The sequence below is a fragment of the Canis lupus genome, chromosome 10 (assembly GCF_003254725.2).
Source record: "Canis lupus dingo isolate Sandy chromosome 10, ASM325472v2, whole genome shotgun sequence".
Lineage (NCBI taxonomy): Eukaryota > Metazoa > Chordata > Mammalia > Carnivora > Canidae > Canis > Canis lupus.
In genome coordinates, this window is record NC_064252.1 from 52,512,120 (window position 1) to 52,529,748 (window position 17,629).

The 17,629-nt window shown below is 35.5% G+C and overlaps 1 protein-coding gene across 26 annotated transcripts in view; it reads right to left on the reverse strand.

The window, feature by feature from the left end:
• Positions 1-17,629, reverse strand: part of NRXN1 (neurexin 1) — a 1,115,712-nt gene that overhangs the window by 116,753 nt on the left and 981,330 nt on the right. For 16 of the 26 annotated variants that reach the window (XM_049115886.1, XM_049115884.1, XM_049115885.1 and 13 more), the window contains 2 exons: positions 13,502-13,591; positions 11,806-12,125 (listed from right to left, as the gene is read on the reverse strand). In XM_049115886.1, the coding sequence (XP_048971843.1) occupies positions 11,806-12,125; positions 13,502-13,591 (410 nt within the window). The remainder of the gene's footprint in view (positions 1-11,805; positions 12,126-13,501; positions 13,592-17,629) is intronic. The other 10 variants (XM_049115892.1, XM_049115890.1, XM_049115893.1 and 7 more) reach the window with 1 other exon arrangement.

The following is a 17,629-nucleotide window of genomic DNA, read 5'->3' on the forward strand; positions in this document are numbered from 1 at the left end:
TCTTTAAAGATTTTATTTATTTATTCACGAGACACACACACACACACACAGAGAGAGAGAGAGAGAGAGAGAGAGAAACACAGGCAGAGGGAGAAGCAGGCTCCATGCAGGGAGCCTGACCTGGGACTCGATCCCGGGTCTCCAGGATCACCCCCTGGGCTGAAGGCGGCGCTAAACTGCTGAGCTACCCGGGCTGCTCTCATTTCTCTTATTTGAAATTCAGGTCATCATGTGTGAATATGCAGTGCCTAAAAGAGGGTCTAGCACATGGAAGAAAGAAAAAAAAAAAAAGGAGGTTGAAGAGAAGGAAAGAGTTGTGGCTGGGTGGGGACAAGGGAACTAGCAACGAAATATGTGCCAGATGCTACACTAAAACCTGGCTTATGCAAGTATAGTTGATATTCCCAAAGAATCTGTCATCAAGATAATCATGATTTTAAAGTTTCTATTATTATTGGTTCATATTTTATTCCAACATTGTAGCAGATGGTACTGGGGCTTCCTCACTTCAGTATTTATTTCACGTAAAGATGAAGAGGACTCAGCTTCCCTTACGCCACTTAGTGGAGTCTCTAGATCCCACTAGACTGGGAAAATCTAGGACAAAAAGGGGCCAGGCCACCTATTAAATCTACAGACTGGATGATAACATCTATTTTAGAAAAAAGGCTTCCAGAGAATGTGAATAATTCCAGAGGCAGGGTGGTGTCTAGCACGTTGCCAACGCTCAGGACATGTAAAGTAATACAAGTGTGTTGCTTCAATATGCTAATTGTTATTAAAAAGGGACTAAAATATCTTCCCTCCTTTAAATTTGTTTCTGAGTTTCATTTATGTTGGTGGTGCTGTTAATAATAGACCACGCATCTGTGATGTACAAAGCTTTGCTCTTGTTGAGTTTGGGCACTTTATAATTTATGGATGGATGGATTCACTAATATTGTAAATGTCTGAGAAATGGTTCTAGTTGTAAAACCCTAAATCAATAGGTACCTCACCTTCTCCTTAAAAATTAACTTGAAAGGTGTATTTTCTATGTTAGGTACACAAAAGATATTTGCTAATTTGTAATTTTAAGTAAAAACATTTATAGGGGACACGTACCATGGTCAATATATATATATACACACACACACATAAGTATACACTGCTATGTTTTATTTTGTTTAATTAACATTTAGAATGCTTACTGGAGAAACCATTGGTTAATACTGGTGTTATCTGTCTGCTAGAGATCCTCTATGAAGAGAATAGTTATGATGAGAAAACAGTGAAATCTGTTTAGCGAATGCTGTATCAAGGCGGATAAATTAGCTAAACCTTCTCTTGAGGTTCCAGCCTAATGATGTTAATATGTTTTTACTGTTGATAAATTTTCAGTGATGCCAACAGATAAGAATATCTAATAATAGTGGTTCTAGAAATTATGATAGAGTTTTAAATTTAATCTTGACATTAGTTTATTGAACAAAGCTTACTGTTTTATATTTATAATGAAAGGAAAAAACCAAGCACCATTAATTCCGTACACGTACATACAAACACTCACACACAATTATCCTTTGTTTTTTTTTTCATGCTTAATTTGCTTTCTCCTTCCCCTCAGTGAAAATTATTACTACATATAAAAGAGGAATAAATCAACAGGTGTAATGCAAATACTTGTGTATTCGAAAACCAGAAGTTCGTATTATATAATGGCACAAATTATTTACAATACTGATAAAACTAAAACAAGAAAATAAGGCTAAATTCTTGCTACTTTGACATTAACCAATTGTTTAATAAAAATAAATTCCTTTGCCCTAGACTGAGACTAGAAACTAGAGAAGGTGGCAACCTCACCAGTGCTTCCTGAGAAAACACTCACTGAAATTACTGCCACATCTGAAGTCCTAGATACAAAGTCTTGTCATTCTATTTCTCCAATGCTAATAAAGATTATATCAAAAGAGATTATATCAAGAATCCCAAATCTAGTTTAGTCTAACTCACAGCTGGAAGCGCTTGATGTTTTTCATACCTGAGTTGAAAAAGGAGCATATGATGAATTTTTAAGCTCCTTAATCAAAACATTTATCAAGGACAGCTACAGAAATCATATTTGCAAGATTCAGCACCATATTCTGAATTGGCTTCTGTCTGAGAATAGCTGGGACACAGGAAATTTCTGGGCTATTCAGTCAACAATAATTTGAAGTCACTGTTATTGTTGTGGGTGGTGGTGGTGGTGTTGGTGGTAGGGTGTTGAGTAAAATACTGTAGAGTATACAGATTACTGGATAGTCTTTCGTTGTACAGTGTACAGCTTTCATGGCCCTCTCTCACGAACTGCCCATGACAGCTCTTCCCCTGAATGATTAAATTCATTCCCCATCCCACATGCTTGTTCTAGGGGAATGGTGCTGCCTCCCTGTGGAGAACATCTCACTCAAGAGAGAATTCTGCTTGGTACATGCCACATAATTGATGCTTTCATTTAGAAACATTAATTCAGAGCTTTTTCTTTCTTTCTTTCTTTCTTTCTTTCTTTCTTTCTTTCTTTCTTTCTTTCTTTCTTTCATTCATTCTTTCTTTCTCTTTTTTTTTTTCCCCTATCAGAGCTATTTCTTCAAGGGCAGAGAAAATAGCTTTACAGGTAAGAAAGATGCCTTAATTTATATTTTGTACCTGAGAAATGCTTTCCACACGGAAGCACCATGTGTGTAAAGGTTACATGTGTTAAGACACTTTCTATTTCTTTATATTTTAGGATGAACCATATGAAATTTCTGGGCTTTTTGGATAATAAAATATTGTCAAGTAGCAGTAATTCTATATAGCGCATATAATTGACTCCTTTAATCTTCACACTAAGTTTATGAAGCCATAATCCCCATTTTATAGGTGGCCAACAGGTATTAAGGGGCTAAATAACTTACCCAGGGTCACACAACCAGCATGTGGGGAAAGGAAGGCTGAGATTTAGGTAGGCATTCTGGCTTCCAGAATTGATGCCCTTGACCACTATGCGACACTGCCCCCTAACATCTAACACTGGTATTGCCTCTTCAGACGGTCCCTTGCCACTTTGCAGAATCAGACTGGGAGAGACTGCGCAGTGTATGAAGGAGGGAAGTAGGAAGGTGAAGAAAGGAAAGGGCTTTCCCTGCCGAGGTGTAAGGGAGCTGACAATACTGACTCCATCTTCAGCACTCTATCTTGTTCATACCTGCTCACTCCCCTGGGGCCATACGTTCCAGGACCTCTTGGAAATTAATTTGCATACCTTACAAATGCCCACCAAGGCCAGAATGGAGGAAGGTTTGCTTTGACCCTCCATAAATGTGTTAAAGATAACATGATCTCTCCCTTTCCTGACACGCAGGTGGTGCCAGAAGATCTAATTAGATGTAAGGTGTCAATTAGATACATGCAAGTCCTTTGAGGTATATGCAAATTATGTGATCTTACTACAAGGCCCTACTGCATGTCCTTGCACTACAAAATTGTCCTTGCAGTAAAAAAGGTCCAGAGTTTGTGGAGAATGACTGTGCAGCTGGTTCATCCTCCAACAGATCCCCTGTTAGTTATCCTGAATACAACTCTGTGATAATGGTATGGAGTGGGCCTGCTCTGGTTTTCAGTCTTTAAGAGCCTTCTCAGTTTGGGAGATACTTGTCTCTCCCCCATCTTCTAACCAGAGGACACAGATATGAGAAATGCATGACTTCTAGAGGTTACTGTGAATAGTTAACCAGAAGGTGAGGTGAGGGAAGGGTAAGGAGGAGAGTGGAGATAAACCTTCTAGTAAGGCAACAAAGAGGATGGCTGTGAAGGATAGATCCTGATGGCCATCCCAAGGAAGCTACCTTTTATCCTAAGTAGCTCAAATGTATTAAAGATGGTAATATGATGACTGGATTTCAGTTTTTGCAGTCAAATGCTCTACCACTGAGCTATACCCCCTGGATTTCAGTTTTTGAAAGAGCAAACTGGCTCTTGTATGGCGATCATATGGAGCTAGTTAAGAATATGAGAAAAAAGAAGTAATAGGATTCTGAATGGAGGCCATATTTAAGGGCAGAAGACCAGACACCTCAAAATACCCTGAAAAGAAACTGGCTGCATAGCCTTGGGTAAGTTATGTAGTTTCTCAACTTTCTCACATATAGAATATAATACCAAGCCATACTTTCTGAATTTTCATCTCTTCCTCATAGACATTTATACCCTAGAATTTGATTATACTTCTTTTTAGAAAATATTTATTTATTTGTTTGTTTAGAGAGAGAGAGAGAGTGCATGCACGTATTCACGAGCTTGAGCAGGGGGAGGAGTGGATGGAGAAAAAAGAATCTCAAGCAGACTCCGAGCCAGTGTTAAGAGCCCAATGTAGGTGGTTCCAATGACCCTGAGAGCAGCACCAGAGCTGAAACCAAGAGTCCTATGCTCAACACAGGAGCCCCTGATTATACTTCTGATTTAATTAACAAGATGTTTATTAGTCTCGTGTCCATAGGACCACATATGGCAAGTAGGCACAATTCTTTTTTGGTTCTGACCTTGAATTGTCACACTCCTACAGAACCTTTGGGTCAGAGCCTGTTCTCTTGGACATGGCCAGGCTCCTGAGTTGGAGGTGATGACTCTTTGTGACTCTGAGTGAGGTAAGGAGTGGTGTTCAAAAGGAGGGTTTGCTTTATAGGTGGCTTGAGCCAGACCTCTTCCTGAATCTGGGGCCTGGTGCACCCAAGTTTTTCTCACCCCAGGACTTCTCTGCCAGCCTAGAGAACTCCTAAGATCCCAAGAGATGGGGCTCCCTCTGGAAAGAGTGGTCTTGGCAGCAGTGCCTGTGGCCTGATTCTATCATCCTCTAAGCTGCCTGGATGCTCTGCCTATCCCAGCCTATCCTCTCCCTGTTCCTCCCTGAGGGCCTGCACTTACTGCATCCATATACCCGAAGCCACACTGCAAACAGTTGGCTTTCCAACTGTACTTTGCTTGCCTTCCTAGGAGCCCCACAATGCACCCACCTGGACTAGGCCTTGGCCTGAGCCTGAGGGCATCCCTTATTAAAGAAAAAAAGAAAAAAAAAAAGAAAAGATAAATCTTCATGTCACTTTTGTTCTAGTTTCCTAAAACAGCAGCTAGTTGCCACTAGCAATATCCACACAGGTATGATCCTGCTTGATCTAAAAATAAGTCTGAATTTTAATATGCCAGTGTTCTCTTATAATTGGTGCCTATATCACTAATAATCTATGCATATCTATTCAAAAAGGATTGCTATTTAATGCCCACGCATCCCCAATACAAACATCCCTTCTCTTTTTCCTTTTTCGTATAAGTGCTATCATTCCATGTATGATATTTGTTCTAACACTTATGTTCATCTTTAACTAAAATGTAAGCTTTGTGCAGAAAAGTCTAATTTTGTTCAATGCTATATTTCCAGTCTGTAGAACACTGCCTGGTAATGTAAATAAATACTCGGCAAACATGTGTTAAGTGAATAGATGGATAGATGGATGGATGGATCGGTAGACAGATATCTTTATCTAGAAAGAGCTATGTCTGAAGATGTCTCAAAACCAAGGTTACATCAACCAATAGGACACCATTTTACCTAGTGAAAGTTCCAGATCCTAAAGAAAATGCACCAAGCAGAAGATTTTTCTTAAAATAAATTCCTTAAAACGTATATATCCTGGCACTTTTGCTCACCAACAATCAGAAGGAACAATATCCAAGCAGCGGTTGCTTATCTACATTTAAAATCACAATGAATTACACTTTTCTTACCTGGCACCATTAGTTTCAGGAGAATATGCCTTTGTGTGTATTTTTAAATCTACACCCAAGTGTTTTTCTTTCCAATAGGCACTGAAATCTGCTGTAAAAATGTACATTAATTTACGTGAATTCAGCAGAATGACTGGACTAGCAAAAATAAAATTAATTATTCATGTCACCAGTATTTTTAAAATGCAGAGTAGTTATCAGGAACACACATAATTATAAGTAATGCTGTTATTTTTTTTACAATGAAGCCACAGCTGAGGTTAATTAATATTTTTAATAAAAAATAAAATTTTGCTTTTGAAGTTAATGTATTTTGTTAGTTTTAAATATTTTTCATGGAAATATGTGTACACTCTGCTTACATTTTTCAAACAAACAGTATTAATTTTTCATGGGCATTTCCAATGCTGCCAGGAAACAACAGCAGCATCCAACATACTCAAATACTCTTTTCTTGCTTGAACACTAATTGGGCTTCTTTTTGCAACATTCCATAGGAATCAGATGTTATTTAGTAGGACACTGCATATGTGAAATACATAGGTCTCTCACAACCTATCAATGCTTTTAAATCCTCAACAGTTCCTTTTCTTGGGTTTGTCATGCCCACTCTGAAAAAAGTCTAACTAGAACCACAGAATTGTTTCAATATATTTCACTCATGTTTCCTAATTCTGCCCTACTCTGTAATTTCTCACTAGGAGTTGCAAACTATAGTCCCTCCAGACAAAAAACAAAATCTCTCAAAGCCTTATTCGTTCTCTTTTCTCAAGATATTTGAAATAAGATAAAGAAGATGAACAAGGCTATGGATTCTTAAAACCAGGTAAGGATACCAGAGTCAGTTATTACTCTGAATGCAAAGGACAAGGCTTCATCATTTATTATTCTTATGAAGTGTGATTTTTTTTTTTGCAAAAATATATTTTGTGTATGCTGTAAGAGAAAAGTTTAATATGTAGACCAAAATGGAATGCTTTGGAAAGTCAAAAAGGGATACTATTAACAATTACATTGGTACACCAGGGGTACACAAGAACTGCACAGGCCAACCAAGATGAATGGCCATCCTTTGTAAAAGTCAAGAGTGAAATCTATTCTTTGAAATAATCATCTGAAGACATAATTAAGAGCATCACCACTATTATCAATGAAATTTTAGAGCTGAATGCAATTCAAGAGATTCTTAGTTAACCCACTTAGAGAGGTAGTAAAGCCAAGGTGTAGCCACAGTAACCAAACTATCCAAGCTACACAACAAGGTAGGTGGTTGTGTATAAAGTAGAAACCTTGTCTCGTGACTTATATGTTATTTCCATTCTCCTATACTGTAAGTAAAAGGCATTTCTGTGGATCCATATGATGCTCTACAGTGTGCATATAGCTTGTTAAAATAGTCTTGAAGAAAAGAACCAAAAGATTGCAAAAGGCAATATAAAAATTAAAACAGAATAAATGTTACACTTTTGATCTTAGAAGGAACAGCACAGCTGCACTTTCCTTTCTTTACAGACTATAACCAAAGGAAGTGAACCTTGCCCTTTGCAAGGCTGGGTTACTTTTACTCATTTGTGTAGAGCTACATTTACATTATAAGACATTGGCAGATTATTCAGAAGAGGGAACGCCTAAAAGCTGGAAATCTTGCATGGCCCTCCTGTCCCTCATCCCAAGAAGCTCTTGGTATCCCGAGAAATTTCACTAGCAATTATTTGCAAATATTTGCTTTCTGAGAACAGTCTTAGAGAAAGCTTCTCACTCTCTCTTTTTTATGCTCTCAAACAGTAGTGTGCATTTTAATGTACATTTGCCTGGTTTGGAAAGTTTCTCTTTAAGATGAGCAGGTCTTATGGAAACATTTAGATATTAAATATTCTAAGTAAAACAAATCTTATGAAATTTAAGTAATGCACATAAAAAGTATAATTTTAAAAGTATCATTAATATTGTTATATTCACATTTTAAAAAGCCATTTAATCAGGAGAGTTGGTAAATTACCTTATTTCATATATAAATCAAGTCTTTCTATTTTTTTAAAGAATTTATTTATTTATTCATGAGAGACATGGAGAGACAGAGGCAGAGACACAGGCAGAGGGAGAAGCAGGCTCTATACACGGAGCCCAACGTGGGACTTGGTCCCAGGACTCCAGGATCATGACCTGGGCCCAAAGAAGGCGCTCAACCGCTGAGCCAACCGGGTGTCCCAATGTCTTCTAAAGTAAACATCAGTCTCAAATTTGATCATCAGTCAGAAGAAAAACATTTTTAAAAAGCATATTTACTTTTAAGTAGGAAAGTAAACAGAATTCTATGGGACATTTTAATGAATATTCTTTTATAAAAATTCTCTGACCCTGTAACAAACGAAAATACATTTCTTGCCTGTCACTTGCCCTGCATTCAGGATGGCTGAACAAACCTCATCTCATCTATCTGAAATGAATCCAATATAATTTTGCTTGATCAAAAATCTGTTTCCAGAGTTCTAAAACATGCTATCACCCCAAGGTATATTGTCATTGTAGCTTAAGTGGCTCAGTGTCATCACTGAGGAAAATATACTTTGATTGAGAAAACAGCCCAGTATGGCTTTTGAAAAATAAAATGACCCTTCTTCATATACAATTGAGTAAGGCAGTTGGTAAAAACAGGCAGATACAGCCATAGAGACAGGGTTTAAAGGAAGATGCTTCATCTAATCTGCAAAAATGGGTCAAAGGTTTCTGTCCTGGAATTAGCATTGCAAATCACTCTCTTATTTAAACTTCTAAAACTGACAATTCTAACTGTTTAAATTCTAGGAATATCAGTGATCTCTTCATAGTTGAAGGGCAATTTAAAAATCAATTGTGAGGTAAAGAGAATTTGCAACAAATTACTCTGTTACTCAAAAATAAATAACTTGCTTTCTTCCTTAGTAGTTTTTTCCATATATGCATGCTTTATTACCTGAATAAACATACATATCATTATAACATATAATTTTAAAACCTGTTGGTCCAACCTGAAAATACTGTTGCCACAATGGACTATTTGTGGCATATTAATCCAAATTATTTAATTGCTGTTATTTGTTAAAATCTAAAGATTAAAAATATCTATTTTTTAATGAACCCAGTAATCTTTTATTTAAGTCAATATCTTCTCAAATGAACCAAATAATCACTAATTGATTAGATCATTTACTTTCATAAACCACTGCTGTCTTTAAACATGTAATAGCTTATAATAAAAGAGACTCTTTTCATTGGAAATTAATGGGTAGTTAACTGTTTTCCTTTTGTATTAATTAATACTATAAAATGCATAACTTTATTTTTTCATTTCTAGGTACTGAGCTTGCAAATGCAATAGCTATTTTGCACGTCTTCTCAAAAAACAGAATTTCTTAACATGTACCAGTTACTAACTAATAAAATATATTCTAGGAAAAGTTGTTAAGTCTTTCTTTATTTTGGCATACATTTGGTTTACCTAGGAGCTTAGACAATTATAATAACAATAAGATGAAATAAGGCTACTAAGAAAAATCTCTGATTATTTCAAATATTATTTCCAGGAACATTTCTAATTCTGACTGTCCTACAATGTCCTCTTATGAATTATCTCATATAAAAGAAATAGTCTATCAATCACTTTATTTTTCATTTTCTTATATCAAATTCAGCTTAAATAAACAATAAAGCAACAGCCATAATAATAAATCATTAATGGTATAGTAGTGAAGAATATCAAATGGAGTTGACAGATATGCCTAAATCTGTCTAAAGTTTTAAATTCACAAGTCTTTATCCAGGGGACTAATTGTTATTATTAACCATCTTAGAAGCCAAAGATAGAGAAATTCAACAGAAAGATTATACTATGAGCTCACATACCCACTAAAATGTATGTCGCATAAGGACAAGGGTATTTGTTCATTGTTCATTCTCCAGTGCCTAGGACAGTGTATGGCACAGATAGAATGATCAACAAATATAATATTAATGAACACCTGGTGAGACAGCTCATTTTACTTTGTGGCCAAATGCAAATCAAAAATAAAGAGGGTGGCGGATAGAGAGAGAGGAAGGAAGGAAGGAAGGAAGGAAGGAAGGAAGGAAGGAAGGAAGGAAGGGAGGATGGATGGAAGGAAGGAAGAGGGGAAAGAAAGAAAGAGAAAGGAAGTAAGGAGGAAGGAAAAAAGAATAGTGCATATAGGCACATAGTATATAATACTACATTTATGAATTTATAGATCATCTCTGTAGAGTTTTCATCATCTCTCTTCTCCTAAGATATTTTTTCTCCCTTTCTATTCTGTTCTTCCCACTCCTTCATATTGAAAGTAAGAATCAGAATCTGTTTTCTTCTTTCTCTGGTAAACATATGTTAATTAGTAGACACGGTACTGATGGGAACAAATTCACCTTATTCTACTCTTTCTGAATTTGACAGTTAGGTCTGTCTCAAACACTTGAAATAAAAGAAATGTAAAAATAATTGTTGTCATTCTTGTTTCTTTAGAAGGCAGTTTTCTAGAAAAGTTAGGATCATGTATTTGGAAAAGCTTTATATGGCATCTACTAGGTACATTCATTCACTATTAAAAACAAAAGGAAACAATCAATCTAGACCAAGGAGAGCACACAATTCTGAAAGACAACACAACAGAATATATACAAAGGCTATAAATGTCTTTAGGGATCTAGTAGCATTTAACAGCATATCGGCATTTTAATAGCATTCTCTGAGGCAGAGAGGGTTTTTTCTTTCTTATTCTTTACTGATGCAATGCCAGGGCCTGATACACACCAGGCGATTACTAAGTATACCTTGACTGAATTAATATGATTCTAAGTTATAAAAGTTTGGGATTTTAAAATCATATTTTTCAAGAATTTTAGATGTAAAACATAAACCCATTGAAGTGAATTCTTGGTGAGGGCAGTTAATCACATATAATACAAAACATGTTAGCACAAGACAGTTTTTAAGTATCATATTTTAGGTCTTTATCTTCAGATAAACTAATGGTGCATTTTTCTTATAGAGCAAGGGCAGGTATAGTGATTATTTTGAATTAAGTTACCAAGGAACAGCCAGATCAAGAACACCATGATGCCCCTTTGCCTTCATAAAGCAGAAAATAAATCTCCCATATTAAAGGTGTCTTCCCTGTACCATGAGGTAAAGAGACATCCATATCACCAGACATTGGAAATGCAGAGCCAAGAAGGCTCTATAAACAAACCTGTTGCATTTACTAATTTATTACCCCAGCCCAAATCCTATTTAGAATTCCTTAGTAATTGAAGCTTCCAAACCTAAGTTTTCTTGCTCTGTAAATCTCTTACAGATATGTTTCTTTGTCTAAGAAAAAAGTATAAAAGCTCACTGTCTTGGTCATTTCTTAGAGCCTCATTTTCATGATTGAGACTGTGTACATGTAATCAAACTTTTTTTTTTCCCTCCTGTTAATCTGCCTCATATTAATTTCATTCTTAGACCAACCACAAGAAACTTGAAGTGTAGAATAAAAACTTTCCCCCTCAACAACAGTAAACAATAGCCCTATCATTCACCATGAGAACCACATACCTATCAATTCAAAATTCTGAGGGCCTTAAAGTACAGTAGAAATTTGTATGCAATTTTTCTTCAAATTCGTTTTGTCTTATTTTGATGATGTGCGGAGCCTGAACAAATAAGGCCTTCCAAATACTTCACTAAGTTATTTGTTTATTTAACTTAAAAAGTGAAAACCCTGTGTAATTAGCAGCAGTCCCCTCGGCTTGGGCTAGACTAAGGTTATTCATCAAGACTACCAGCTAGCAGCTAACACCCAATACAAAGCAGCAAATCTCAAATCAACAGTGTACACACATTTCACATTCAAACTGCTACTAAGCAAGACTCAAAGAAAGCCACAGTCCCTGAGATCAGAAGCAATCCAATTTTGGAAAAGACACATATGCGGAAACGCCCATTTTCACAACCACAGTTCCAAAACAAAGGAATGAAAGCCACATACTCACCTGGCTAATGGGTTCTTTTGTAGGGGGCTTTCCTCTTCTGGCTGTGCTAGTAGCTAGGGTTGTGGTGGTCTCCATAATTGATGTGGACATCTCTGACTGCATGGCAGTGGCTGTCGACTCAGTTGTCATTGAGGAAGGCACTTCACCAACAAGTCTCACATTTCCCACTATGATGATGTTGGCATCATTTTCGGCTGCCATATTCAGAACTTTCAAGCCATTGTAGTAAAGCCCAGAGAGCTGGCCCTGGAAGGGCTGGCCCTGCTCTTTCCCGCCAATTATTATGGTTGCTTGGCTATTGAAGATTGTGAGCTGACGCCCTGTAAAAATAATATTACATACATGCAAAAATGTTGATTGTGAACTCTACATTCTACAAAGGATGATAAAACAGATCTTTCATGGGGTGGATAATGAGAGCAATAAACTATAAGAGAGGCATTTGACTCATAATTCATTGCTTATAAATGAGGTGTCCATGAAATGCATAATCATTGGCAAATACTTGTAAATTCTCAAATTATTGTAAATGTAGTGCTTTTGCTAAAAGACCAATCAAAGATACGTATTATAAATCAGTTTTTAGTGGATCCCTTTTACCTCACCATCTTATACTGTTGGTCTCCTAAATCTGAATTGTTGAATTTAAAAAATGTGAGATACTAACATTTCAAGTATTTGTCATTCTACAATTACCACTGGCAGAAACTAATCTAGAGCAGCTAAATCTAATTTTAAATTTATGATAAAAATTTCATAGTTCACGTAATGGCCACATGTATCTATATGCTATTCTTTAAAAACGTTTATTTTTTGAAGGCATAGTCCATTGTTATTTGAATTATTCTATTTTTCCGGCAATCACACTGAAAAGAAATGCATGGTTTACACTGAGCATGTCAGAGACAAAAAAAAATCCAAAAATATTTTTTCTGATTGGCTTTCAGCAAGTCTATTAAAACAAAACAAAATGAAAAAAAAATAGCTTCAGATGTAAAAAGCGGCTTCAGGAATGATACACAAACCGATGGAGAAATTATGGCACATTTCCATCAAACAGCAATCCTCAGCAACAGTACCAATATCATCAAATTGAGTATCCAGTTTTAGCAGATTGCTCTCTGCTCATAAAAAGCATGCACACAACTTTAAGTTCAGTTTTAATTAGGGCTTGTTCTCAAATGCTCTTAGAAGGTTGCAAACGTTAAAGGGACTTCATTTTGACTGGCAATCCATATTGCCCACTATTTAAGATGCCTAGAGTTTAAACCAAGAGTTTTGTTTTGTTTTGTTTTGTTTTGTTTTCAGGACCATAATAAAGATATCAGAACTACATATATTTTAGTTAATAATTTAGAGGCTGGAACATGTAATATAATCTATGAATGATTTATCATTTTGGGTTAATGCTTGCTGTGAGTACCTTCATAGATTGAGTTAGTGGATTATATTTAACAGTCCCTTTAACCTTAAGTTAACAGGGTAAGATTATTAAACAGCTGGTACGTCTAAAAATGTATAGAAATTATTATACAAGGTATGCAAATATTACTATCTACATTTTACTGTTTTAAATTTGTTTTTAATTTAGTTTTACGGAAAATTTATTTTTTATGTTTATTAGTGTTACAATGAAGTACTACTTGGTTATGTTCAAATTATTTTTTTATTTGAAGTTTTAATCAATGTTTTTTACCTTTGTCGAGTAGCCATTCATCAACTACTCGACCAAGTCGATATGGAATTCGCTGTCTAGCAATCGCCAGGCGCTCGTTATCATTGTTTCCTTTAAAGTTTAAAGAGACATTTCATTGGTTAAAATCTGTAAGGTCAAAGGTTAAAAGTTAATACTTAAAGCTTGAGCTATACAGTTGCCACATGATTTTTTGAAATTTGGAATTTTAAAAAGTTCTACCTAGAACATTTCATGTTTCAGACTTGTCATTCATTCATTTATTTTATTTTAGCAAACAAAATTATTCCTATGTTAATTGAAAATTAGAAATCTGCATTTGAGCTAGGTTATTAAACTTATGTTATAGACAGACCCGAACAACCAATTTAAACAGCATATAATAGCTTTACAAAAAAATGACCATTGATCTCAGGGTTTTGTCTTTTTGATGTTTCTTATTAACTAGTTAAACATGTTCAGGTGAAACAGGTTTAAGTTTACAAAATACATTCAACCTCTTATTCCAGATTAGTAATTTATGAACACCAAACTTAATACCATCTTTGGCACACTGAAGCATCTAAAATAGGCCTAGAATACTTTATGTCCTATTCAAAAAATAGAAATTCTTATTCATCTCATTTAAGGAAACCACAAAGTCTGAATAGTTCTTGTATATTCCACACAAATTGGTTTATCAATAACTTGGACATCACAAGGGAATACATCTTGTATCATCCAAATATGTTATTACAGGAAAAGGCTTTGACAAAAGTGACTTTATTTGAGTGTCCTCCAGTTTCACTTAACGCTTAATGTATGTATGTTCTTTTATCCTCAAATATCTGCTTTTATTAAACTATTCTAAAGAAGGCATGACAGTATAAGGAACAAATAGAATCCACAAACAGTGGTTCCGTTCCTACTCAGAGATTCAAACTAAGTGGGAGCCTTGCTTCTTTGAACAAAACATTATCTGATAGAAACACAGTTTAAACTGACCTTGAATAATGCTTGCAAATAGATGAATGTACACTTGGTCTAGAAAGCACTTAGGAGGAATCTAGGCTGCCATCTCAGTGCTCAATTGTATATATTGCAAGAAATTTTTCTATTCTGTGAAAATTAACTAACATGGAATTTGAGCTAAAACATTTTGGCAAAAGCTCAGAGGAGAACTCAGAGAAGGAAATACTGGAAGGTAGTACTGCTGACGAGAAAAGACTGGAACATTTTGCTCAAAAAGATAATGGATATAAATTTTTCTCAGAATAATTTGTAAGTGCTTTCTTATACTTTTTTTTAGTATAAAAATACTAATATTTTAGTGTAAAATAAGCTTAGTATAAAAAATACTAATAGTACTACTGTAGTATTCTTATACTATTTTATTATACTTACCACAATAAAGCTACCATTATATTGGTCACACACTTTTAGAGAAGTAGACAAGAACTGTCACTTAGATCTTATCGATTTGTCCTTTGAATATCAATTTGACCAATAATATTTCATGCATTAGTACTTAATTTAAAATGTAAATATGTTGTATTCTTGAAACTAGCATAACGTTGTGTGTCAACCAGGGATAGTTTTAGTATACTGATAATCTAAAAAAAAAAACCCAAGGATACAAACAGCTTAAATTCCAAGTCTATCTTTGTTTTAAAAGAGTGCACAATTTATGTTCTCTTCTGTGTGCTTGCATACAAATTATATTTGGAAAAACACACTAAGATATGATATTGGTTATCTTAAGGCAGTGTGATGAATGATGAATATGTAGTTTTCGCTTATATTTGATTTACATGATAAACATGTTCATGTGCAGGCTTTGATAGGCAAACATGAAATGTTTTTTCAAAGACACATACCCTTTGCTCTATTAACTTCTTTTTCTACCAACACTCATATCAATTTGCACTGTTATAACTCTCCTGATGACTTTAAAATTAGGTGTTTCCTTATGCAGTTTTTCATGCTAGAGTATTCCCATCATCAGAAATGATTATTTCCTCCGACATCACCCAAATTTAGGATCCATATCACCTCTTGCACAATTACTACTACAGCATATTAACAGACTTCTGTGTCATCTCTCCAATCAATTGCATCCATTCTCCACATACCAGTCAATATCTAACTATGCCATTTGTCTATTATAACCCTTCTCATTGCCTTAGTATAAAATCTCGGGCAGCCCCGGTGGTGCAGCGGTTTAGCGCCGCCTGCAGCCTGGGGTGTGATCCTGGAGACCCGGGATCGAGTCCCACATCAGGCTTCCTGCATGGAGCCTGCTTCTCCCTCCGCCTTGTCTCTGCCTCTCTCCTCGCTCTCTCTGAATGAATAAATAAATCTTTAAAAAAATTAAAAAAAATAAAATCTCAAGCCCCTGATGAGATTTATGAGCACTTCCATAATCTGAGCCTTTCCTACCTCTTGTTCCTCATCTCACACCTGCCACTGCCCTGCTGTAATCTGTCCATCGTCAGGAGACTTCTTTCAACTCTTGTAAGGCTTATTTCTCTGGACTTTTGCACTTGTAGCTTCTTTGATTTGAAATACTCTTCCTCACCCTTATCCCATTTCCATTTTTCCTCAGCTAAACGTGACTCACTATTTGAGCCTTCTCGGCAGAATCATTATTTCCTCGGGGAGTGGGGGTGGGGTGAGGGGGTTCCTTCCTGCTGTCCCCAAGTTAGATTAGGACATTTGACTGCATGTTTGCCTAGCACCTGATACATGCCCTTTGGCATACGAGCACTGAGCTTGTAATTGCATATTCAATTAATGTTTTCCCCTCGGAACTCTGAAGTTCTAGAAGATGCTGTGTGTGCTGTTGACTATTGAATTCTCAATGCTGGTACAATACCTATCATATAACCTCCTATGAAATATCTGTAGATTGAGGTAGTGAAGGAAATCTTGTTTTTAATTCTGATAGCTTTCATGGGCCCATAATCTCATCCTATAGCCTAACAACATTCAGAAGAAAATTACGCCCAGAGAATAGATCACAAGTAGCTGAGCTTCCCTTTGACTTTCCAAAGGAAACATTTATCCCTTTAGTGATTGTCACTGACTTGAACATCCATCAAGTCAGCTCATTACTTGTTTCACAATAACTGCCTCATGTCACAAAATAAGTAATCATAGTTACTGTTAGTAGGGGACATATAAAGTCTTAAAGAAGACTGGTAGAGAGAATTGACAGTTTTGTATATTCTTTTTGAATAGCTTAGAAAAAGAGCACATAAAAACATGTACAAATATATACACAGAGACATATAATTTGCTCTCATATCTTTGGCACATAGAGCAACTAATGTAATTGATATAACATGATTTAAGTCAACAATAGCTTTTAAAGATCCTTGATGAGACTCAGCTAAAACAACATAAACACCACATTTCCAATGAATAACAAAGAGGCCCTAACAACAACAACAAAGAAAAAATGGAGTAGGCAGCTGAGACAGGTATAAGAAGATATGATAATTTTAAAAAACATAGCCACAAGGATGATACCATATAATCCCATCACCCATGAATATCAGATGCCTTCTAGTTCAGAGATTTTTTTTTTTTAACAGAGAGATTTGATTTTGAAATCAAAGGACAGACTTTAGTCTTTGTTGAAGTAACGGATGGGAAATCAGATGGCACTCACTTCAGTTCAATGTATGTTTAGTTTCCAAATTCTTTGTTCTTCTACTAGAATAAAAAAAAATTATGGCTTCTCTTGTGATGAAATTATGTATAAATATACTATCAACCAAAGATACATCCAAATAGAGTACTATGATGATGATGTCTTTTAACAGATGAGTCCCAAACCTCTTTTACTACTCAGTATAAAATAGTTCAGATTGTTTAGGTTCACCAGGAATAAGACTACATTTTGCCCCCACCTCATGATTTTCATTAACTAGTTTCGTAGGAAATGCATTATTGAGGTATATTATTTTAAGAAATTGCTCAAAATGCATTTTATGTCTTTATAAATTCATAATGATACGTTATTTACAAAACAACCAGTAATTTGGTTGATTATGTTCATTTTTAATTCTGGTCATAGTTTGATGTATATCTAACCTTAGTGTGTAACATAAAGGACATAAAACAACAAATTTGATTGAGAAAGGTCAA